Raw genomic sequence first — 19,857 nt, 5'->3', positions numbered from 1 at the left:
ACAATTTAACCTGATATGTAAACAGGGTTTGCAATTTACAAAGGTACTCACTCATGTCGAAATTAGACCGTGGTTCTTTCAGTGGTTTATTCATTATTTCTCTTCCTCATGTCCTTAAAGATGTTTCCACGAAGTTTGAGCATTCATGAGGACCACTGTGTTACTCCAGAACATTGCTAGGACCGCCATTTCTATTGCCACGTAGTCCGTATTTACTTACTGTAAGACGTACGCGGAAATTAATTACACCGTCTAGTAATAACTGAAACACTGCATAATGGAGCATAATAGACAATCGATCCACTGTTGGAGCAATACCAACGGGGTTCCAGGAGAGGGCCATCATTGCTTTCGTTTCTGAAACTAAGGAACAGAAAATTCGTGGTGACTCGCGCCGATTTTAGGAAGGCGTACAGCTTAAATGATCTATCTCCCCTATTTCAAATTCTTGAAGAGTTTTGATTAGATAACAAGACAAAAACGACTACCCAGCAAAGAGAGTTCAGAGGAGAGACGACTTACGCCTTTGAACCCAAGACAGGTGTGAGACAAATAGACAGGCCATCGCCCCTGCTCTTCAACTGTGCTTTAGATAGGGTCATCCGAGAAAGGTCGAAAGAAATGAACGGAAATGAGCTAAGGCTAGGCTACAAGTACATGAATCTTACATTCGACTGTCAGCCTTTCCGAAAGATCTAATGGTCTTTCACACACCATAGATACAAAAGACAGCTAAAGGAAGGTATCGATTGATAGTACACATTCTGAAACATCAAGGAATCATCAGTGAAATGTGTGAGGTAAAAATTGCAAAGTGGGACAAAGAGATGAATACACTAAACAGGTTCAGATGGATGCAAGTTGCAGTGGTTATGCAGAGATAGAGGTTTGCACAGAGTAGAAAGAAGAAGACCACAACAACAATAACATGTCTCGTGAAGTCTTCGCTAATTTCGATGAAGTATCTGCAATGAGTCACATTAAATGTGGAAGCAACACTAAATAATAATTTGAGTAAAGAAATAAAATTTCGTGAACTATTCGTCTAGGTAAAATATTTAAGTGATTAACACTGCCAGATCACAGCTTAATGTAAGCACGACATAAGCCATTGCAAATGTGAAATACTGGTAAATTAATAACGGGTGTAGCGGCCGGGGCCGGCCGCGGTGGTCTCACGGCTCTAGGCGCGCAGTCCGGAACCGTGCGACTGCTACGGTCGCAGGTTCGAATCCTGCCTCGGGCATGGATGTGTGTGATGTCCTTAGATTAGTTAGGTTTAAGTAGTTCTAAGTTCTAGGGGACTGATGATCTCAGTTAAGTCTCATAGTGCTCCGACCCATTTGAACCATTTTTTTGCTCTTCATGAATGGCAGCACGGCAGGTCGAATCACCAGACTGGCGAACAAACTTGCTCTCAGTGTGCTTGGGATAACCACGAAAATGCTCCAGCTGTATACGAAATCGCACCCCAGACCATAACTCCAGAAGTATGTAAAGGGGGACTAGCATGCAGACAGACTGGTTGCAGGCGCTCAACTGGTCTCCTTCTGACAAACACACAGCCGTCGACAGACTGGTTGCAGGCGCTCAACTGGTCTCCTTCTGACAAACACACAGCCGTCACTGGCAAAGAGACAGCATCAGTTTTCATCAGAAAACAAAATATACCTCCATCCTGCCCTCCAATGAGATCTCGCGTGACCCCCCAAAAAGGCGCAGATGGCAGCGGTTTGGGATCAGTGGAATGCACGTTACAGGCATCTGCCTCTGAGTTGTCCTTGTAATCGATTTGTAACATCGTTGTGTAACTGTGGTGCCAACTGCTGCTCAAATTGCTGCCGCAGATGCAGTACGATGCATCAGAGCCACACGCTGAACACTTCTCTCTCGGTAGTGCAACGTGGTGGTCCAAAGGCCGGTCTCCTTGCGACCATCCATCGGGACCACCACTGCCTGCAATCATGCACAATGGCTATACTCTTGCTAAGACTTTCTACAATATAGCAGAAGAAACATCCAGCTTTTCGCAGTCCTATTACATAACCTCGTTTAAACTCGGAGAGGTGCTGATAATGGTGTCTTTGTCGCCTTAAAGGCATTCTTAACTAACATCAGTTCACCATGTTCAATCTCAAAGGTAATTAATGCTCACGACCGTTATAGCATGTATTTAAAGAACCTCATTGGAATCCTGATAGTGGCGCTACTAGGCCACTACATCTTTCAGGTGTCGAAACACGACTACTAGCTTTCCTTTACATAGCACAACTCCTTATTGGTTTTGCGATTTTTTTCTGTCAGTGTACTGTGAATGTAAAAGCTGTAATAAGCTACCAGTTCTAACATGAAAAACTGTTTTCATTAAATCTCAATCAGCCTAAATGAAAATCATAGTTAAAACGTTTTGTAAATGTGTAAGGCATAAAAATAAATGGTCAGATTCGCATCTTACATGAGACCTTTACAAATCGCAATGAGAAGGTGAAGATGACACTTAACTTAAAATGGCAGTTATGAAAATATTTGCCTATCAATATGTAATGCAAAAAGGGATGACAGTCAATCGACGGTAACTAACACACCATTCCTATACAATGTATGTCTTTGAGTGGTAGGTAGAACAGGGAACGCGAGTAGAGTCGCTTTTAGTTTTGAAAAGCCAGCCCCACAATGACGTAGCGAAGCCGTGCTGTGGGAATTTAGCCAGAAACCACTTAAAGGGGCGGCAGGAAGGAGGACAGCGACCCCAGACCAGGTGATTCAAGCTGGAGGACCACCTGTAGCGAGGTATCTGCTCAAGGGCAGAGAAGAAGCTTTGGAAAACTTCGTTTCGAAATTCCAACGGGATACGAACAAAAGCAAGTGACGCATTTTCGTCCAGCGAGTGTAACACACGGAAAGGTCAATGTACTAGTAGGCTTCTAGAATGGCCACAAAACATCCGATTGGCGGAACCGCACTAGGAAGGAGAAAAATACTGAAGTTTTAACGCAGTTTGATAGAAGGGACATTGTGATTCCTAAAGTGTGTTTCTACAAAATAAGAGGAACGCTCCTATTGGTCGAAAACAGCCATGATGTGAAAAAGGAACCCAAGTGGAGGGAGGCATTTCTGCCATGAGTAGGACAAGAGAGAAATTCAGAAGGGGACTCTTCTTTGAACTGACGTCAAGTGCAGAATGGAGCACTTAACGCTCCGTACGACGCAGCGGCTGCACTCCAGCTAAAGAATTATCTGTAGCAATGTTTAGCTCCAACTGTGGAGAAACGAACCAGCCAAAGTTAATTGTTCTTGCGCGAACTGAGACGCCACTATAATATGCACCCTGCTCCAACGATGCACGTGTATATCGCCACATAATAAGACTAAGGCTGAGTACATATTTTCTCGCATAAAGAGAAACAAGGAAAAGTTTCTGCTGGAAAGTTCAGAAAAGACCAGTTTAGTTTTGTAGGAATTTCAGTGGGAGGAAGCGGCCTTGCAGACAGAAGCACGTCACAGCTTAAGGTAAATACCGCGTGCAGAGGCATAAAATTTATTGGTTCACCAGCTTGTGTCCACTGTAAGCTGGAGCGGCCTTGGGTAATCTTGCGCTCAAATTTGTCACTTGACTAACCATCCACCGTAGACTTCATTGTCATCCTAAATAGTACCGAACTTTGTACCAGAATCGGACGATTTTCGTAGTACTGACCAATATCATAACTTATGTGTAGGAACAATTTTGTAAAGAAACGTCCAACTAAACTTTCATATTATTGTGCTTAGGATTAATGTAAAGAAACTTCCAATTAAACTTCCATAATATTGTGTTTAGGATTAATGTGCTTTCAGAGAGTTAATACTTAACATTGTTGTGTATAAATATTTCACTTTTTGATGTTGGCCAGATGCATTATCCATTGCGCTGTTTTCATGTTGGCGTGTTGAAAACTGTGTGAAAAGCTGTAATTTGGTGAGAAATATTGTGACATTAAACTTGTTGTTTCACCTCACACAGTTGTTCTCAGTTCTCGAATAAGCAAAAAAAAAAAAAAAAACTTTACGAATGAAACACAAACGAGGAGCAACGACAAAAAAATTTCTGTATGGAAACATTCATGTTTTTTGGATGTTGTGCGAAGTTATTATCAGTAATGTGGAAGACGGAGCTAACGTTTTTGACCTGACTCGATAAGATATTTAGAACAATAAATTTAATACTGTGTCGTAAGATGAAGTCAGATTGAAGTTAGCATTACAGCCACAGAGTAAATTATCTGTAAATTGCAGGGAAAGGTGAGAACATCTGGGACCGAATGACGCACACCCATCCAGAACTCGTCACAGATGGTAGCAATGGTGACATCGCGTGTGATTCATACCACCGGTACAAAGAAGACGTGAAGGCCATCAAAGACATGGGGGTTCGTATTTAACTTTACTTCTCCAATCACTTCAGAATGATGTACTGTATGTCATGTCTAAGTAAATATGTGAGCTATTTGGAAAGTAATGTCCGATCGGGCGGAAAATGGAAACCACAGAGAAAATCCGATGAAGCTTTGCACAGATGTATTGGGCAGTGTCTTTAGTATGCCAGTCGATCGAGTCGTATTTCTCTTTTTAGTTCTGAGAGCGTAGTGAGCACGCAAAGATGCCCAGAAAATAGTGTCTTCCACCAAGTATTAAGGCCTAGGTGAGAGATTCGCCTGATGTCATGCGGCCCACATAAGATAACTGCTATCCGTGTCCTTCATGACAATTCTTGATCGCTCTCAGCGTGGGCAATGAAGATGTTCCTGCAGTGTTTTCGATGGGAAGTTTTTGATTATTCACAGTACAGCCTGTAGATGAGGCAGTGGCCTTGCCGCAGTGCATACACCAGTTCCCGTGAGATCGCCGAAATTAAGATCTGTTGGGCATGGCCGCCACTTGGATGGGTGATTATCCAGCTGCCATGCGCTGTTGCCATTTTTCGGGGTGCACTCAGTCTCGTGATGCCAATTGAGGAGCTACTCGATCGAATAGTAGCGGCTCCGGTCAAAGAAAACCTTCATAGCGACCAGGAGAGCAGTGTGCTGACCACACGCTCCTCCTATGTGGATCCTAAACTGAGGATGACACGGAGGTCGGATGGTCCCGATGGGCCACTTGTGGCCTGAAGACGGAGTGCACAGCCTGTAGGTAGCTCCCCTGAGTTTGACGCCTACTCATGTGAAGCGCTGTCTATGGAGACAGCATTTTGGCACAGACAATGAACTGTAGACCAACGTAGAGAATTGGCGGAAAGCAGAGGCGGCTGCCTTCTATGACGAGAGTATTAGAATGTTGGTACAACGTTACGACAAATGTCTAAGTCGGAGCGGCGACAGTGCAGGGAAGTAGCACGAAGGTGTAGCTAACTGTTTCAAACAAAACGTTTTGCGTGGCATCTGTTCTTTCGGACTGTCCTAGAGAACAGACATCATGCATTCCTATTAAACATTTTTTTTATTTTCATAGTGGTTTCCATTTCGTGACTGATCGGATCTTACCTTCGGAACAGCCTTCGTACATCAACGTCGTATTATTATTACTATTATTATTATCATAATTATTATTATTGTTAATGTTATAATTGGGAGCCATTCTACGTCCATTGCTGGAACGATGCCTCCTTCAGACTTGTGCATGCATTAAGTCATATGCAGGTGATATAAAAAATGTTTTGATCGGTTTATTTATTTGGTTTCGTACCTAAGCGTTAAAAATCTTTAATAAAATAAATAATAAATTGTGTAATTTTTCATAAGAGAGCTGCTGGACGAGGATTGCCTATTCTTTAGCCTGCTGCACTGACAACAATAAATGCACGATAAACAGGGATTTCGGTAAAAGATCCATTCGTTCTGTTACTATCCGCAACTTGGTTCCTTGTTAGAAGCATGTTCGAGTGTATGATGAAGCTTCTCTGAAATTGTGGGTAATCTTTGCTTTGAGTCTTTTCTCTGAGAGTACTCCGTGTATTTCTAAATGACCAGTTCTACAGAACTGCTTCATTTGTGATTAAGATGAGAGAGACATCACTGCCATTTTTCACGTAACGAGATAATAATTCGAAAAATGAATTAAGTGTTGAACTGCGTGATGGACGTGTTGCCGGGCCGCGAGAAACAATCTCTGGTAGCGTACTAATATGTGAGGCAGAAGAAAATGTGATCGAGACGAGAACTTCGAGCTTCTCTTGCAGTCTAGTTTTAGGTCCGTACAATGACCACAATTGCATTCTACCTTTGTAACTGTTTTGTTTTAACACACCTAACATGCTTGCCAATACTTTGTAATGCATGTCATTAGTGACTTATCGAAGACTCACAGCCATAAAACTGCTCTGCAACTACAACTGGTATCGTATTCACTTTTATATTTATGATATGTGTGTTTCAGATTAGTTACGCAAGATCGTAGTTAGCATGTCTTTTATTTTATTTGTTTCAAGAGAGAGGAAGATTAATCATTATTAAAACAAATGTGACAAACTACTGAAATAAAAATATAGTAGAACAATAATCAGATGTCGCGTATACACAGCATGTCTCCATTAACATCATGTCGAGCTTTCATAAACTGCGTAAACATTATTGCATGAATATGTACATGTTTGCATTGAAGTGCTCTTACAGACCCAACTCACAGAGACAAATAAACAACATTACTTATATTTACATTCCAGTCAGACCTAAACACCAGCCGCAAAAGAGAACACTAGCGGTTGCAGTCGGCACGAGACATACACATTTGTAATTGTTTTCTTTCTACGTCACCTGACACAAGTATACGTTTCATTGACTTATCCTGGTTTATGGCGGCTGTAGTGAATGTTTTGGAATCGCAGCTGAATCCCTGACAGGTGCGCTGTTTACTTGCCTGCTATGTGTCGCAGTCAACTCCACTTCATTTTCTTTCGTCGTTATTCTGTCTTCCACAGAAGCCTGTTTCATTACCCATTTTTGTTTATTTTCTTGTCTGTCGTAGCTAATCAAACATGAACTTTTTCATTTCTCGCTGAACAAACCTAAGTTTTGAGTGCTTTTTCATTAGAAAAAATGGCTCTGAGCACTAATTAAACCTAACTAACCTAAGGACATCACACACATCCATGCCCGAGGCAGGATTCGAACCTGCGACCGTAGCAGTAGCGCGGTTCCGGACTGAGCGCCTAGAACCGCGAGACCACCGCGGCCGGCTTTTCATTAGAAGTCCGTGTCTTGCTGCCGTATGTCAAAACCTGTAATACAGATTTCTCATATATATTACCGACCGAACCCTATTTCGTCTAGGTCAAACTGGTTCATCCTGTTACCGATAGGATGAAACAGTTTAGCCTAGGTCGAATCCGGTTATCCTAGTTAGAATTTACGTGCTTTACGATAACCTGATACGTCCTAGTCTGGACTAATTTTGCCTAGTACGAACGGGGAAAGCCCGAATCATCTTTGGCTCGCCCCTCGCGGCTATCAATCGCTCTTCGCTCGCACTGTTCTTTGTTTTGAACGGTATTTTGCGTCGACGGGTGCGCGTGTTCAGTTGCTGGTTGCGCTTAAGAGATTTAATTATAATCCTAGTGTAATTATTGTGAGGCGTTTCATCATGGATGAGCTTTCGTGTAGTAGACAAGCCAGTCAAAAGCTGTGGAGGGAAAAGTTTCTGGAGGAAATTTTGCAGAGTGAAAACAAAAAGCCTTGTCATTATAATGTGTTATCAGTAGACGAATAAGCGGATTTGGTTAAACAAGTAGAAAACGCGGAAAAGTTAGAAAAAAGAACATCATCAAAAAAAAGAAGACTAAAACTATTTGCTGTTTTGAAAATTGGTGATGAAAAAACTCATTGCACGGTGTGAAGGGAATATAAAATACATTGTTCCAGCTGACGAACTTTGTGATGTGATTGACGGAGCTCATGTAGCCGTGGGTCTTGGTGGTCACGATAGGCTGTTAGCCGAGGCAACAAAAAAATATGCCTATAGCACAAAGAAAATGATATGCCTCTATTTATCAATGTGTGATGTTTGTCAACAAAAGAAGACGTAAAAGAAAAGAGGGCTAGTTTCAAAGCCAATTCTCGATTCGGAAATGAATAGCAGATGCCAAGTCGATTTGATTGATTTCCAAACACAACCAGACGGGAATTTAAAATTCATTCTAGTTTACCAAGACCATCTCACAAAATTTGTTCTCCTTCGTGCGTTAACATCAAAGAGGGCTGAAGAAGTGGCTTATCATTTGAATGAGATATTCCTAATTGTAGGAGTGCCGTGCATTCCTCAATCTGATAATGGCAGAGAATTTGTCAATATTGTTATAAGTGAACTCGCAAAGCTTTGGTCAGAACCGAAAATTGTGCATGGAAAACCAAGGCACAACCAAAGTCAGGGTTCTTTTGAACGTGCCAACCACAACATTGAAAATATGATAAGTTCTTGGTTAAAGGACAACAATTCGACCAAGTGGTGGGAAGGATTGAGGTACGTCCAATTCATGAAAACACGAGCTAACCACTCTGGCATAAAACAATCACCTTACAAAGCATTATTCGGAATCGAACCTAGAGCAGGACTTTCCACTTCCTCGTTGCCTCAAGAAATCATAAGCGATACTCAGGATGAACATGACCTAAAGAAGACAATCGAAGATGACAGCAATACTGAACACTACGAAGACAGTGATGATGATAACATTGTGAAAACTGAAACAAACGACATTCAAAATGCTAGAAAAATTGCGACAGAAAATTTTAAAAAAATACAAGCTAAAACAATGAAAGCTTCCTCTGATCCTCTGAAAAATCCCATCCACCAGCTGACATTAGAGACAACGTAACCATACCTATTACAGATGTAGATGAAGGCAGAGGTGACCTTCGAAACGTAATTGGAGTAATACTTCAAAAGACTGATGACGGCCTCTCGAAAGTTGGCACCAAACATGGCGTACTTCAAAAACATTATTGCAGGTATAATTTTATCAAAATTTTCCATAATTTTTGTAATAAAATATTAAAAATATTTGTTTCAAATTTTTTCTTATTTTTTTAGAACTGATTTCGACGTCTGCAATCATAAGTTTTTATATGTGGGAGATATAACAAGGAAATTGAAATATCTTTAAGGACTGCAGCCACAAAATATTCTGTTGGATCAGGGCAAGGCTACGTGAAGTGCAGTTGCATGAAAAACTGTACAACAAACAAATGCAACTATAAGAAAAACAAAGTTCTCTGTGATTCTATGTGTCACCAAAGTACACCTTGGAAAAATAAGTAACTAAGCAAATTGCAGATAAGTGATTTCTGTGGATGAATATGTGTAAGTTGATCTAGTGACGGATGTGAATTTACTGATTAGTTAATAAATAACTGTAATGAATCATATTTACTATTTTATTTCTATTCCTTTATTAAGTTTACTTTGAAAAGCTTATAGAAGATACAAACTAGGTGAAATTAGTTCAGAGTAGGCCGTGCTAGTTCATCCTAAAGCATGTAAATTCTAACTAGGATAAACCGATTCGACCTAGGCTAAACTGTTTTATCCGATCGGTAAGAGGATGAACGAGTTTGACCTAGGTGAAATCGGGTTTGACAGGTAACATATACATTACACATCTCAGAATACACTCTAAGACAAAAAACGACTCACCAGGAAGGATTATCCGAATGGGACGTAAATAGGTAGATGGAATGTAGATATACACTCAAACAAATGATTACAGTTTCAGAAGAATTGGATCATTCATTCAAGAGAAATAGCTTCACAAACTCAGAAATCAATATAACTTTGGAGCACCTCTGGCTCTTATGAAAGCGGTTATTCAGCCTGTAATTACTTGTCAGAGGTTTTGGACGTTTTCCTGACGGTTATTGTAGCAAATTCTGTCAAACTGGCGCCTTAGATATCGTCAAAATCCCGAGATAGTCGGAAAGCCGTGCCCTTAGTGCTCCAAAAGCTCTCAACTGAAGAGAGATCCGGCGAGCTTGATGGCCGAGCTAAGGTTTGGCAAGCACGAAGACAAGCAGTAGAAACTCTCGCCGTATGCGGGTTGGCGTTATCTTGCTGAAATGCAAGCCCAGGATGGCTTGCCATTAAGGGCAACATGACGAGGGCGTAGAATATCGTCGACGTACCGCGGGGCTGTACGGCTGCGGCGGGTGGCAGCCAAAGGAGTTCTGGTATGAAAAGAAATAGCACCTAAGACCATCCCTCGTGGTTGTTAGGATACATGGCGGGCGACATTCAGGCTGCTATCCCACACATGTCAGAGGCGTCTTCGCTGCTAATCGGGGCTCAGTTCGAAACAGGACTCGTCTAGTCCAGTCAATAAGTTTCCAGGCTGAATGTGCCCGACGCCACTGCAAGCGGTCTTGTTGGTGTACTGGGGTCATTGGTAGTCGGCGCAAGGAGAGCCCTGAGCTCAGCCCTGTTTCTGTGAGCCACCTGTTAATGTTCCCTTGGTCACCGAACCACCACTTGCACGTTGGATCGATGATAATGACGGATCCGGGGCTCTGAGCGCATTTCTGAATATAGCTCGGTCCTCTCGTTGCGTCGTCGCTGTAATCGAACGCTTCCTTCTTGAGACGCTGTGCTCGACCATTGTTCACCCATTGCTGCCAGCGTCGTCGAATAGCATCCCTCCTACTCAAATGTCGATCATTTGGCCAATTACTCCAACTGGCCATCTTTGAGCCAACCTATGCGTCCTCTCTCAAATGCTGACGCTGGCATACATTCTTCACCCTCCTGTCTGCGAGGCACAGTTGCCATCAAACTGAGTATACGGAAGGAAATGCGCAAGGACTTTAGGCTGTGCCATCGAGATGTCCCCTGTTTACTATCCTTGACAGCTTCACGATAAAATTGTGCTTCATAGGCCGCCAAAGTTTACAGTTTTGTTTTTATCGTCGATACCTATGTCATAATCAATTTGTGACCAATTTGCGTAACTTATTCATGGTGGGTCGGTTATACTTACCCTTTTTGTCTTAGGGTGCTGTTTTTACTTGTTTATTTGAATTTTTCCTCTGCTCATTCACTCCTTGTCTTCATCTGACTTGAATGCAAAACCTCACTTATTGGTTAACTCCACTGTTAAATAAATCCTTCATGGGGTCTTTGTTGTTTCTGTTGTCGTTGTTGTTCTGACCTTCTGTACGAAGACTGGATTGATGCAACTCTTCACTGTAGTCTATCCTGTGCGAGTCTCTTCATCCCCGCTTAACTACATTTTTGTCAAGTTGTGCCACAACTTTCTTTTTTCTCTAATTCGATTCAGTACTCCCTCGTTAACTATTTCATCCACATATCTAATTTTTAACACTTTTCTATTGTTTCTAATCTGAACTGCTGATCGTCCTCGTTTCACTTCCGTTCAAGGTTACATTCCAAATACCTCCAAAAAAGACTTCTTGACACTTAAGTATTTGTTAGATGTTAAAAAATTCCTCTTTCTCAGAAATGTTTTCTTGCTGTAGCCGACTTGCATTTTATATCATCTGGATTTCTGCCGTCATCAGCTATTTTGCTGCCCAAATAATCAAGTTTTCTAAAACTTTTAGTGTCTCACTTTCTAATCTAAGTGTATCAGCATCACTTGCTTTAATTCAATTACATTCCATCACGCTTGTTTCACTTTTGTTGATATTCTCCTTAGAACGTCTTTTCAAGATACTATCAGTTCTATTCAGGTGCTCTACCATGTCCTTTGCCACCTCTGAGAGAACTACAATGTCATCGGCAAACGAACAAAGCTCATACTTCTTCTAGCTAACTTCAGTTCATTTTCCAAATTTCTCCTTGGTTTTATTGCGGTCCGGAAGGATGTTGTTGTTGTGGTGTTCAGTCCTGAGACTGGTTTAATGCAGCTCTCCATGCTACTCTACCCTGTGCAAGCTTCTTCATCTCCCAGTACCTACTGCACTCTACATCCTTCTGAATCTGCTTAGTGTATTCATCTCTTGGTCTCCCTCTACGATTTTTACCCTCCACGCTGCCCTCCAATACTAAATTGGTGAACCCCTCATGCCTCAGAACATGTCCTACCAACCGATCCCTTCTTCTTGTCAAGTTGTGCCACGAACTTCTCCTCTCCCAAATCCTATTCAATACTTCCTCATTAGTTATGTGATCTACCCATCTGACCTTCAGCATTCTTCTGTAGCACCACATTTCGAAAGCTTTTATTCTCTTCTTGTCCAAACTATTTATCGTCCACGTTTCATTTTCATACATGGCTACGCTCCATACAGATACTTTCAGAAACGACTTCCTCACACTTAAATCTATACTCGATGTTAACAAATTTCTCTTCTTCAGAAACGCTTTCCCTGCCATTGCTAGTATATATTTTATATCCTCTCTACTTCGACCATCATCAGTTATTTTGCTCCCCAAATAGCAAAACTCCTTTACTACTTTAAGTGCCTCATTTCCCAGTCTAATTCCCGCAGCATCACCCGACTTAGTTCGACTGCATTCTACTATCCTCGTTTTGCTTTTGTTGATGTTCATCTTATATCCTCCTTTCAAGACACTGTCCATTCCTTTCAACTGCTCTTCCAAGTCCTTTGCTGTCTCTAATAGAATTACAATGTCACAGGCGAACGTCAAAGTTGTTATTTCTTCTCCATGCATTTTAATTCCTACTCCGAATTTTTCTCTTGTTTCCTTTACTGGTTGCTCAATATACAGATTTAATAACATCGGGGAGAGGCTACAACCTTTCTCACTCCCTTCCCAACCACTGCTTCCCTTTCATGCCCCTCGACTCTTATAACTGCCATCTGGTTTCTTTACAAATAGTAAACAGCCTTCCGCTCCCTGTATTTTACCCCTGCCACCTTCAGAATTTGGAAGAGAGTATTCCAGTCAACTTTGTCAAAAGCTTTTTCCAAGTCTACATATGCTAGAAACGTAGTTTTGCCTTTCCTTAATCTTTCTTCTAAGATAATTCGTAAGGTTAGTATTGCCTCACGTTTTCCAATATCCAAACTGATCTTCCCGGGGAAGTCGGATTCTACCAATTATTTCATTCGTCTGTAAAGAATTCGTGTTAGTAATTTGCAGCTGTGGCTAATTAAACTGATTGTTCGGTAATTACACATCTGTCAACAAAAAAATGGTTCAAATGGCTCTGAGCACTATGGGACTCAACTGCTGTGGTCATTAGTCCCCTAGAACTTAGAACTACTTAAACCTAACTAACCTAAGGACATCACACACATCCATGCCCGAGGCAGGATTCGAACCTGCGACCGTAGCAGTCGCACGGTTCCGGACTGCGCGCCTAGAACCGCGAGACCACCGCGGCCGGCATATGTCAACACCTGCATTCTTTGGGATTGGAATTATTATATACTTCTTGAAGTCTGAGGGTGAGGGGGGGTGGGGAAAGGAGAGCTGGGAGGGGAGGGAGATGGACTATTGCTCTCCCCCCCCCCCCCCCTCTCAATCTTGACTACAGAGTTATTTCAAAAATGGTTATGGGACTTAACATTTGAGGTCATCAGTCCGCTAGAACTTAGAACTACTTAAACCTAACTAACCTAAGGACATCACACACACCCATGCCCGAGGCAGGATACGAACCTGCGACCGTAGCGGTCGCCCAGTTCTAGACTGAAGCGCGTAGAACCGCTCGGCCACCAGCGGCCGGCCACAGTTATTTATCAGATACGAGGGCGTGTTGAAAAGTAGTGTCTTCTAATTTTTAATGTGAAAACTCTTAAAGCATTTTAAACGAAATAGGCTGTATTAACATTCTACAATTTTGTGTGTTCGTGTCTACATATTTATTTCCCAACATAGTCACTCTGGGGACAAACAGAGACCAGTCTGTTAATATTTTCAGCATAATATGTTTGACTGTTGGCAAAGCCACAACCTAACCTCTGCTTGCACCGACCCATCACTATGAAAGTGCAGTCCTCAAAGGTGTCCTTTAAGTTTTGGAAACCTATGAGAATCGGGTGGGGACAGGTTGGGCAGTGAACCTGAAGCGTGGGATTGTTGCAAATGCGGTGCTCGCGTGTGGCCTGCTGAAGGAGCATGTGCTCCATTTATGGACTAACTGTCGAATTCGTGCTTTCTGTATTCTGCAGTTAGAAACTGAAATCTGTTTCTCACACACCGCCATCCTATATGCTTCAGTCCATAGCACTCTACCGGCAGCGGAACGGGGACGTCGACCGAGTGTGATGCATGACATGTAATACGTCAGTTGATACTGAGAACAGAACAAAAAAATTCGGAGGCATTATTTTTCAGCACTTCTCGTACCATAACAAATACTGAGTCCACAACCATCGATTCTTTGAACTATAATATTTTTTCCTGTACTTCCAAATGTTTACTGCTTGCTAAATGTACCGATTATATAACATTGGGGATACGCTACAACCCTGTTTTACTACCTGTCAGCTGTTCCTTCTCTTTCATGTTTATCTGCTGTTACAACTGCAACCTGGTTTCTGTACAAGTTGAACATGTGTCTTCGTACTCTGGATTTTATACCTGCTACATTTAGAATTTGAAAGTATATTCCAGTAAACAATGCGAAAAGTTTCCACTTTAGGTTTCCCTGCCTTCAACTTTCTTCAGAGATAAGTCGTCGAGTCAGAACGGCCTTGTGTGTTCCTACATGTCTCCAAGACCCAAAATTCTCTTCCCAGAGGTCGGCTTATAAACGTTTTTCCATTTTTCAGTGTTTAATTTGAGTCTATAGTTTGCTACCATGACTTACTAAACTAATCTTACATTATTCGCAGACCTATTTAGAAATTTTCTCAGTTAAGTTCCTCTATTAGTAGTTGAAGTTTCTCTTCACTTCGAGTAAACAGTGCAGTTACAAAAGCAACATGTGTTTCTTCTCTTTGCTCCTAGTTACGGGGTCTAGAAACATCATCTGCGGCTGCAGAGAGAAGTTTTAGTGATACGATGTCTCTTTACCTGAGACCTCTTCCAATTCTGAGTTACCTTCTATCCTGATGCAATGCGATGGAAGCTGTAGCATCACTTATATACACTAGCTGATCAAAATTCTCCAGACACACAGTGGTTGAGTCTGGTTCCGCATTCGAATCCTGATGGACCAATTGGGTCCAACTGACAGCCGCATCATCCTCTCTCAGTGGCGTCACCGGATGCGGTATGGAACGGCATGTGGTCAGCAGACCGCTCTCCCGGTCGTTGTCGGGTTTCTTGACCTGGACATACTGTAGTGGACATTAATATGGATGCATGAAATGTTTTCAAAATTGTGAATATGGATACCTATCAGCTGTAGAATACAATGATGACAATGAAAATTTGTGCCAGACCGGGACTCGAACACAAATTTCCCGCTTTCGTGAGCGATCGTCTTAATATTTGGCTATCCGTGCACAGCCCACGGTCAGACCCAAACTTCCATATGTCGCCAAGCACGCGCCTACAAAAAAAGTTCAAATGTGTGTGAGGTCTTATGGGACTTAACTGCGAAGGTCATCAGGACAAACACACACACCTATGCCCGAGGGAGGACTCGAACCTCCGCCGGGACCAGGTGTACAGTCCATGACTGCAGCGCCCCTGACCGCTCGGCTAATCCCACGCGGCACGCGTACGCGTCTACAACCTGTATACGTAGATCCATTGCGTTTATTGACGTATAGCTGAGACTTCTGCTCGAAAGTCCTTGCTCACTGTCAGGTGATAAGTACTATATTGCACTGCCTGTGTTTTTTTCTGACTTATGGTGTAAAGCACCTTTGAACTTGAATGCGTTCAATTCGGAATAATACGGGTACTGCAGTATCTTATTAATATGGGTGTGTTTACCTTTCCCATTTTGGGGTCTTGAACTCCGTTGGGGACACTTGCCCAAGGGAGAATGGCAGCCCATTCTCCCTCAAAAGCAGAGAGCAGGGATGGCTGTGACCTTGAACGCTAGAGTGAAGCCGACGCGCCGGCCGAAGTGACAGAGCGGTTCTAAGCGCTACAGTCTGGAACCGCGCGACCGCTACGTTCGTAGGCTCGAATCCTTCCTCGGGCATGGATGTGTGTGATGTCCTTAGGTTAGTTAGGTCTAAGTAGTTCTAAGTTCTAGGGGACTGATGAGGTCAGCAGTTGAGTGCCATAGTGCTCAGAGCCATTTGAACCATTTTGAAGCCGACGTTCTGACTCATCCAAAGGTATTCCATTGGGATGAGGTCGGGACTCTGGGCAGGCCAGTCCATTCCAGGAATGTTACTGTCCTCAAACTATTACATCACAGGTACTTGTTTTATGACAGGGTACAATGTCATTCTGATGGAAATAATCGTCGTATCTGAACTGTTCCTGTACAGTACGCAGTACACAATGCTGCGTGTGTTCATATCTTTCCGCACTTACCGTTTTGTTAAACACAATGAGTAAATTACATCCTAACTACGGAAAACACCCCTGTAGCGTAACATTATCTCCTGTGTACTTCACTGCTGACACTACACTTGGTGGTAAGTAACGTTGTCCAGGCATTCGCCAAACCCAAATCCCTTCTTCGGATTGTCACAGAGCATAGCGTGATTCGTCACTCCAAATCCACTTCTACAGTCTCTCTTCACACCAGCTCAAGCGTTGCTTAACACTGATTGCCGAAATGAGTGGTTTATGGGGATCTGTTCGGCTATCATACCCCATTCTTTTTATTTCCCTACATACAGTCATTGTGCTAGCTGGCCTGCTTGTAGCATTTTTGAACTCTCGGAGGATACCTTCCCCTTATCTCATGTGATTTTTTTACAGCCACCAGCAGTAATACTCGACGATCCCTATCCGTCAGCACATGAAATCTACGTGGTCTTGGCTTACCCGTGGTTCTTTCTTCATTATTCCACTTCAGTCACATCACCAACAGTCGACTTCGATAGGCCGGAACATAATCAGTGCCTGCTGTCTGAAGGATTCATAGAACAGATTTTGTTAGACCCGAACAAAAACTTTCTCGCAAATCAAGAAAAAAACTGAATTCATACTCATTGCTCCCTTCAGCAATTATAACGACAATTTGCAAGTGATCCATTGTGCTACATCCACTTCTAGAGACACGTTTAGTTGCTTCATAAAAATTAGATAAATGACGGGTGTCACAACAGGAGCATAAGATTTGAATTTTAAAAGAAACATCGTCTTCTGTAGCAAAGCATTGAATTATTTACTGATTTGTAATGTAGACATTTGGAAATCATGTATGGAACAACACATACGGTAAATAATCCCCACAGTTTCGGTGGGACATGCGTATACTTCTGGCGAAATGTTCAGTAACGGTTTTGCATAAATGTGATGGTATTACGTTGATACAGCAATCAGTTTCAGTCTTTAATGCAGGAGTGTTAGTGTGTTTTCTCGCGTAAACCTGAGACTCCAGAAGTACTCACATAAGAATGCGCAAAGGTGTTAAAGTGCAAGATCATGGCGGCCAATTCCCGTCACCAAAAAGGAAGATGGCGTGACCAAGGTAAGACACGTGCAAGACAGTCTGTGTTTAATGGGTGGCATGGCAAGCAGCACCGTCCTGCTGAAACCACGTGTCATCAAACTGCACGTCGGCAATGACCATGTCTTCTAATAGAGACACAGAGAACTGGGTTACCATGTTACGACAACGTTCGCCATTTACCGTTAATGCATTACCTACCTTCACTTCAACGTGAAATGGTCACATATTTCCTCCATACCACGACACACATCAAAAGATTTCTCGTTTGACGCCTTTTTTACTCGTCACCCATTCGTAGTTTTTCTGCGCCCCATATACCTCAATTAACGTGGTCATACGGCGAAAATTAGACATGTCTCTGAAGGTTGTTTTGTCTGCAAAATCAGCATTCACCTACTGTTGTTTCATGACTGGATTGGTGAACGCACTTACCGGGCAACGTGTCCCATGTTTACTAGCTACTGTCTGTCTCGTATCGATCTGTCACAATTATTGGCCTATCGAACCACGACATCCAAAATGACACGCAATTTAAGTTTTCTGCCCTTACTGTAAAATCCTCCACAACATATAAAAATTAAAACTCACTCCATTAGTGGGCTCAGTCAACAGTGAAATTTCCTCATAGACAAAGCAGTCTTGATGAGGTCAAACTGGCTCTACACTATGTAATCGAACTACTTTTGTAGTCATACATGTCCCTGGAACATAGAGATATGTCGCGATGGGCATTCTTGTTCGCGTTGAGGTCCCGTCATGTTACGAAATTAAGAACATATTTTCTATCAACTATTACGTTGTTTCTATCTCCTGCACTTTTTTTCTCAATTACTTTATAGAAAAATTAGCATTAACGAGGAACTAAGCAATAAACCACGATAATATTTTTAAAAATTTTATCTGCAAATATGGAAATTCTTTCGGTATAATAATCATAGCTCCACAAAGAGTAGATTTTCCCGACGGACACTGGCGAGTGTGTTCCATATCTTGTCATAAAATAGTACGGATAAATTCAGATGCACAGAGACACGGAATTCTTTGGAACCTAATTATTCTCGTGAAACGCTTCTGATTAATATGGGAGCTCAAAACTACGAAAGAAAGCAGCAAATATTTCTTTATGAAAGTCTCATTCAGTTATCACATTAACGCCGTATAGCCTTCCAACTGGAACGTATATTCTACCAAGAATCAGTGATAAAAATAAGTTCGCTCTAATTGCATCAGCTGAATAACTTTAATTCTTGAGTCGGTGAAACGTTCGATTAAACGCTACCAGTTACTTTTTACGCATATTTTAGTCCATTACTATACATTGAAGTGTATGTCCAGTGACTGTTTAACTCTGTTGCTTGATTACTGCTGTTCTTGATTGCATGTTTATATAAGCTACATTAAGTGATCGCTTTCATTTTGTTAAACAATCGCCAAGAACGATAAAAGTAATGCATTAAAGTAAAACTGGAGAAACAAGAATTCGTCAAAAATAGATGCTTCTCCACTGCATATCTTCCAAAACAAAAGTCGTGATGAATGTTATCAAATCCGCACATACCTTTTGCGAATATGCAGGGTGAACCACCTAAGACTTGCACCGTAGATATTGCAGAAATGGAAAATGCTGTTATGTGCGGTTTCCACAGAATGTATTGGTAGTCAGGGGTTCGTATTGTTAGCCAGTAAACAGATTGTAATAATACTTAGAATATATAATTTTTGCAAATACACACTTTTTAAATGGAACAACGCGCACTGACATTAACAGACTAAAAGCAGGGTAAATTAGAATGCCAGTAGTGTTTGTAGTACGATTCTAGTGCGAGTCGTTCAAGAGATACCGTATTTAGGAAAGCGTCAACACCAGCACTTGTACAATAACTGTGGGAGCACACAGTAGAGAACAGCACAAGTACATACACCAGTTATGTGGATTCTGACGAGCAACGAGGCACTGACCATCACTAGTTCTGTTCAAAATGACCACCAGCAGCGCCAATACACGTTTCCAGTCTGGTATGGGACGACTATTGCCTCGCTCTATAGCCTTTGTCTCTCTGGAAAATTCATGGGAGACGTCCGAGCAGGATGCAGCAATACGTCGTTGCACATCATTGGTATGCTCTTGTAGACAGTGTCTTTCAGTTTTCACCACAAAAAAGTCTACATGCGTCATATGCGGGAACAAGCCGGCCAAGGTACAAGTCCTCTGCGTCCAATATAAGGATTTGGAAACAGTTCTTAAAGACTCACCATTCAGGGAGAACGACTGTTAAAAAAAAGATTTCGAAAACAGCCACAAGTCGCACTTTGGATTTTTTACTGACCGGTTGCGCTTTTCAAATGACCAAGAGCATCATCAGAATACACAGTTT

At 42.0% G+C, this 19,857-nt stretch overlaps 1 protein-coding gene across 2 annotated transcripts in view; it reads left to right on the top strand.

The window, feature by feature from the left end:
- LOC126354599 (myrosinase 1-like) overlaps positions 1–19,857 on the top strand; it is a 148,301-nt gene that overhangs the window by 49,577 nt on the left and 78,867 nt on the right. For both annotated transcript variants that reach the window (XM_050004354.1, XM_050004363.1), the window contains exon 3: positions 4,276–4,409. In XM_050004354.1, the coding sequence (XP_049860311.1) occupies positions 4,276–4,409 (134 nt within the window). The remainder of the gene's footprint in view (positions 1–4,275; positions 4,410–19,857) is intronic.

The sequence above is a fragment of the Schistocerca gregaria genome, chromosome 1, assembly GCF_023897955.1.
Source record: "Schistocerca gregaria isolate iqSchGreg1 chromosome 1, iqSchGreg1.2, whole genome shotgun sequence".
Taxonomy (NCBI): Eukaryota; Metazoa; Arthropoda; class Insecta; order Orthoptera; family Acrididae; genus Schistocerca; species Schistocerca gregaria.
Note: the sequence above shows the minus strand (reverse complement) of the source record. Positions and strands in the feature narration are given on the sequence as shown.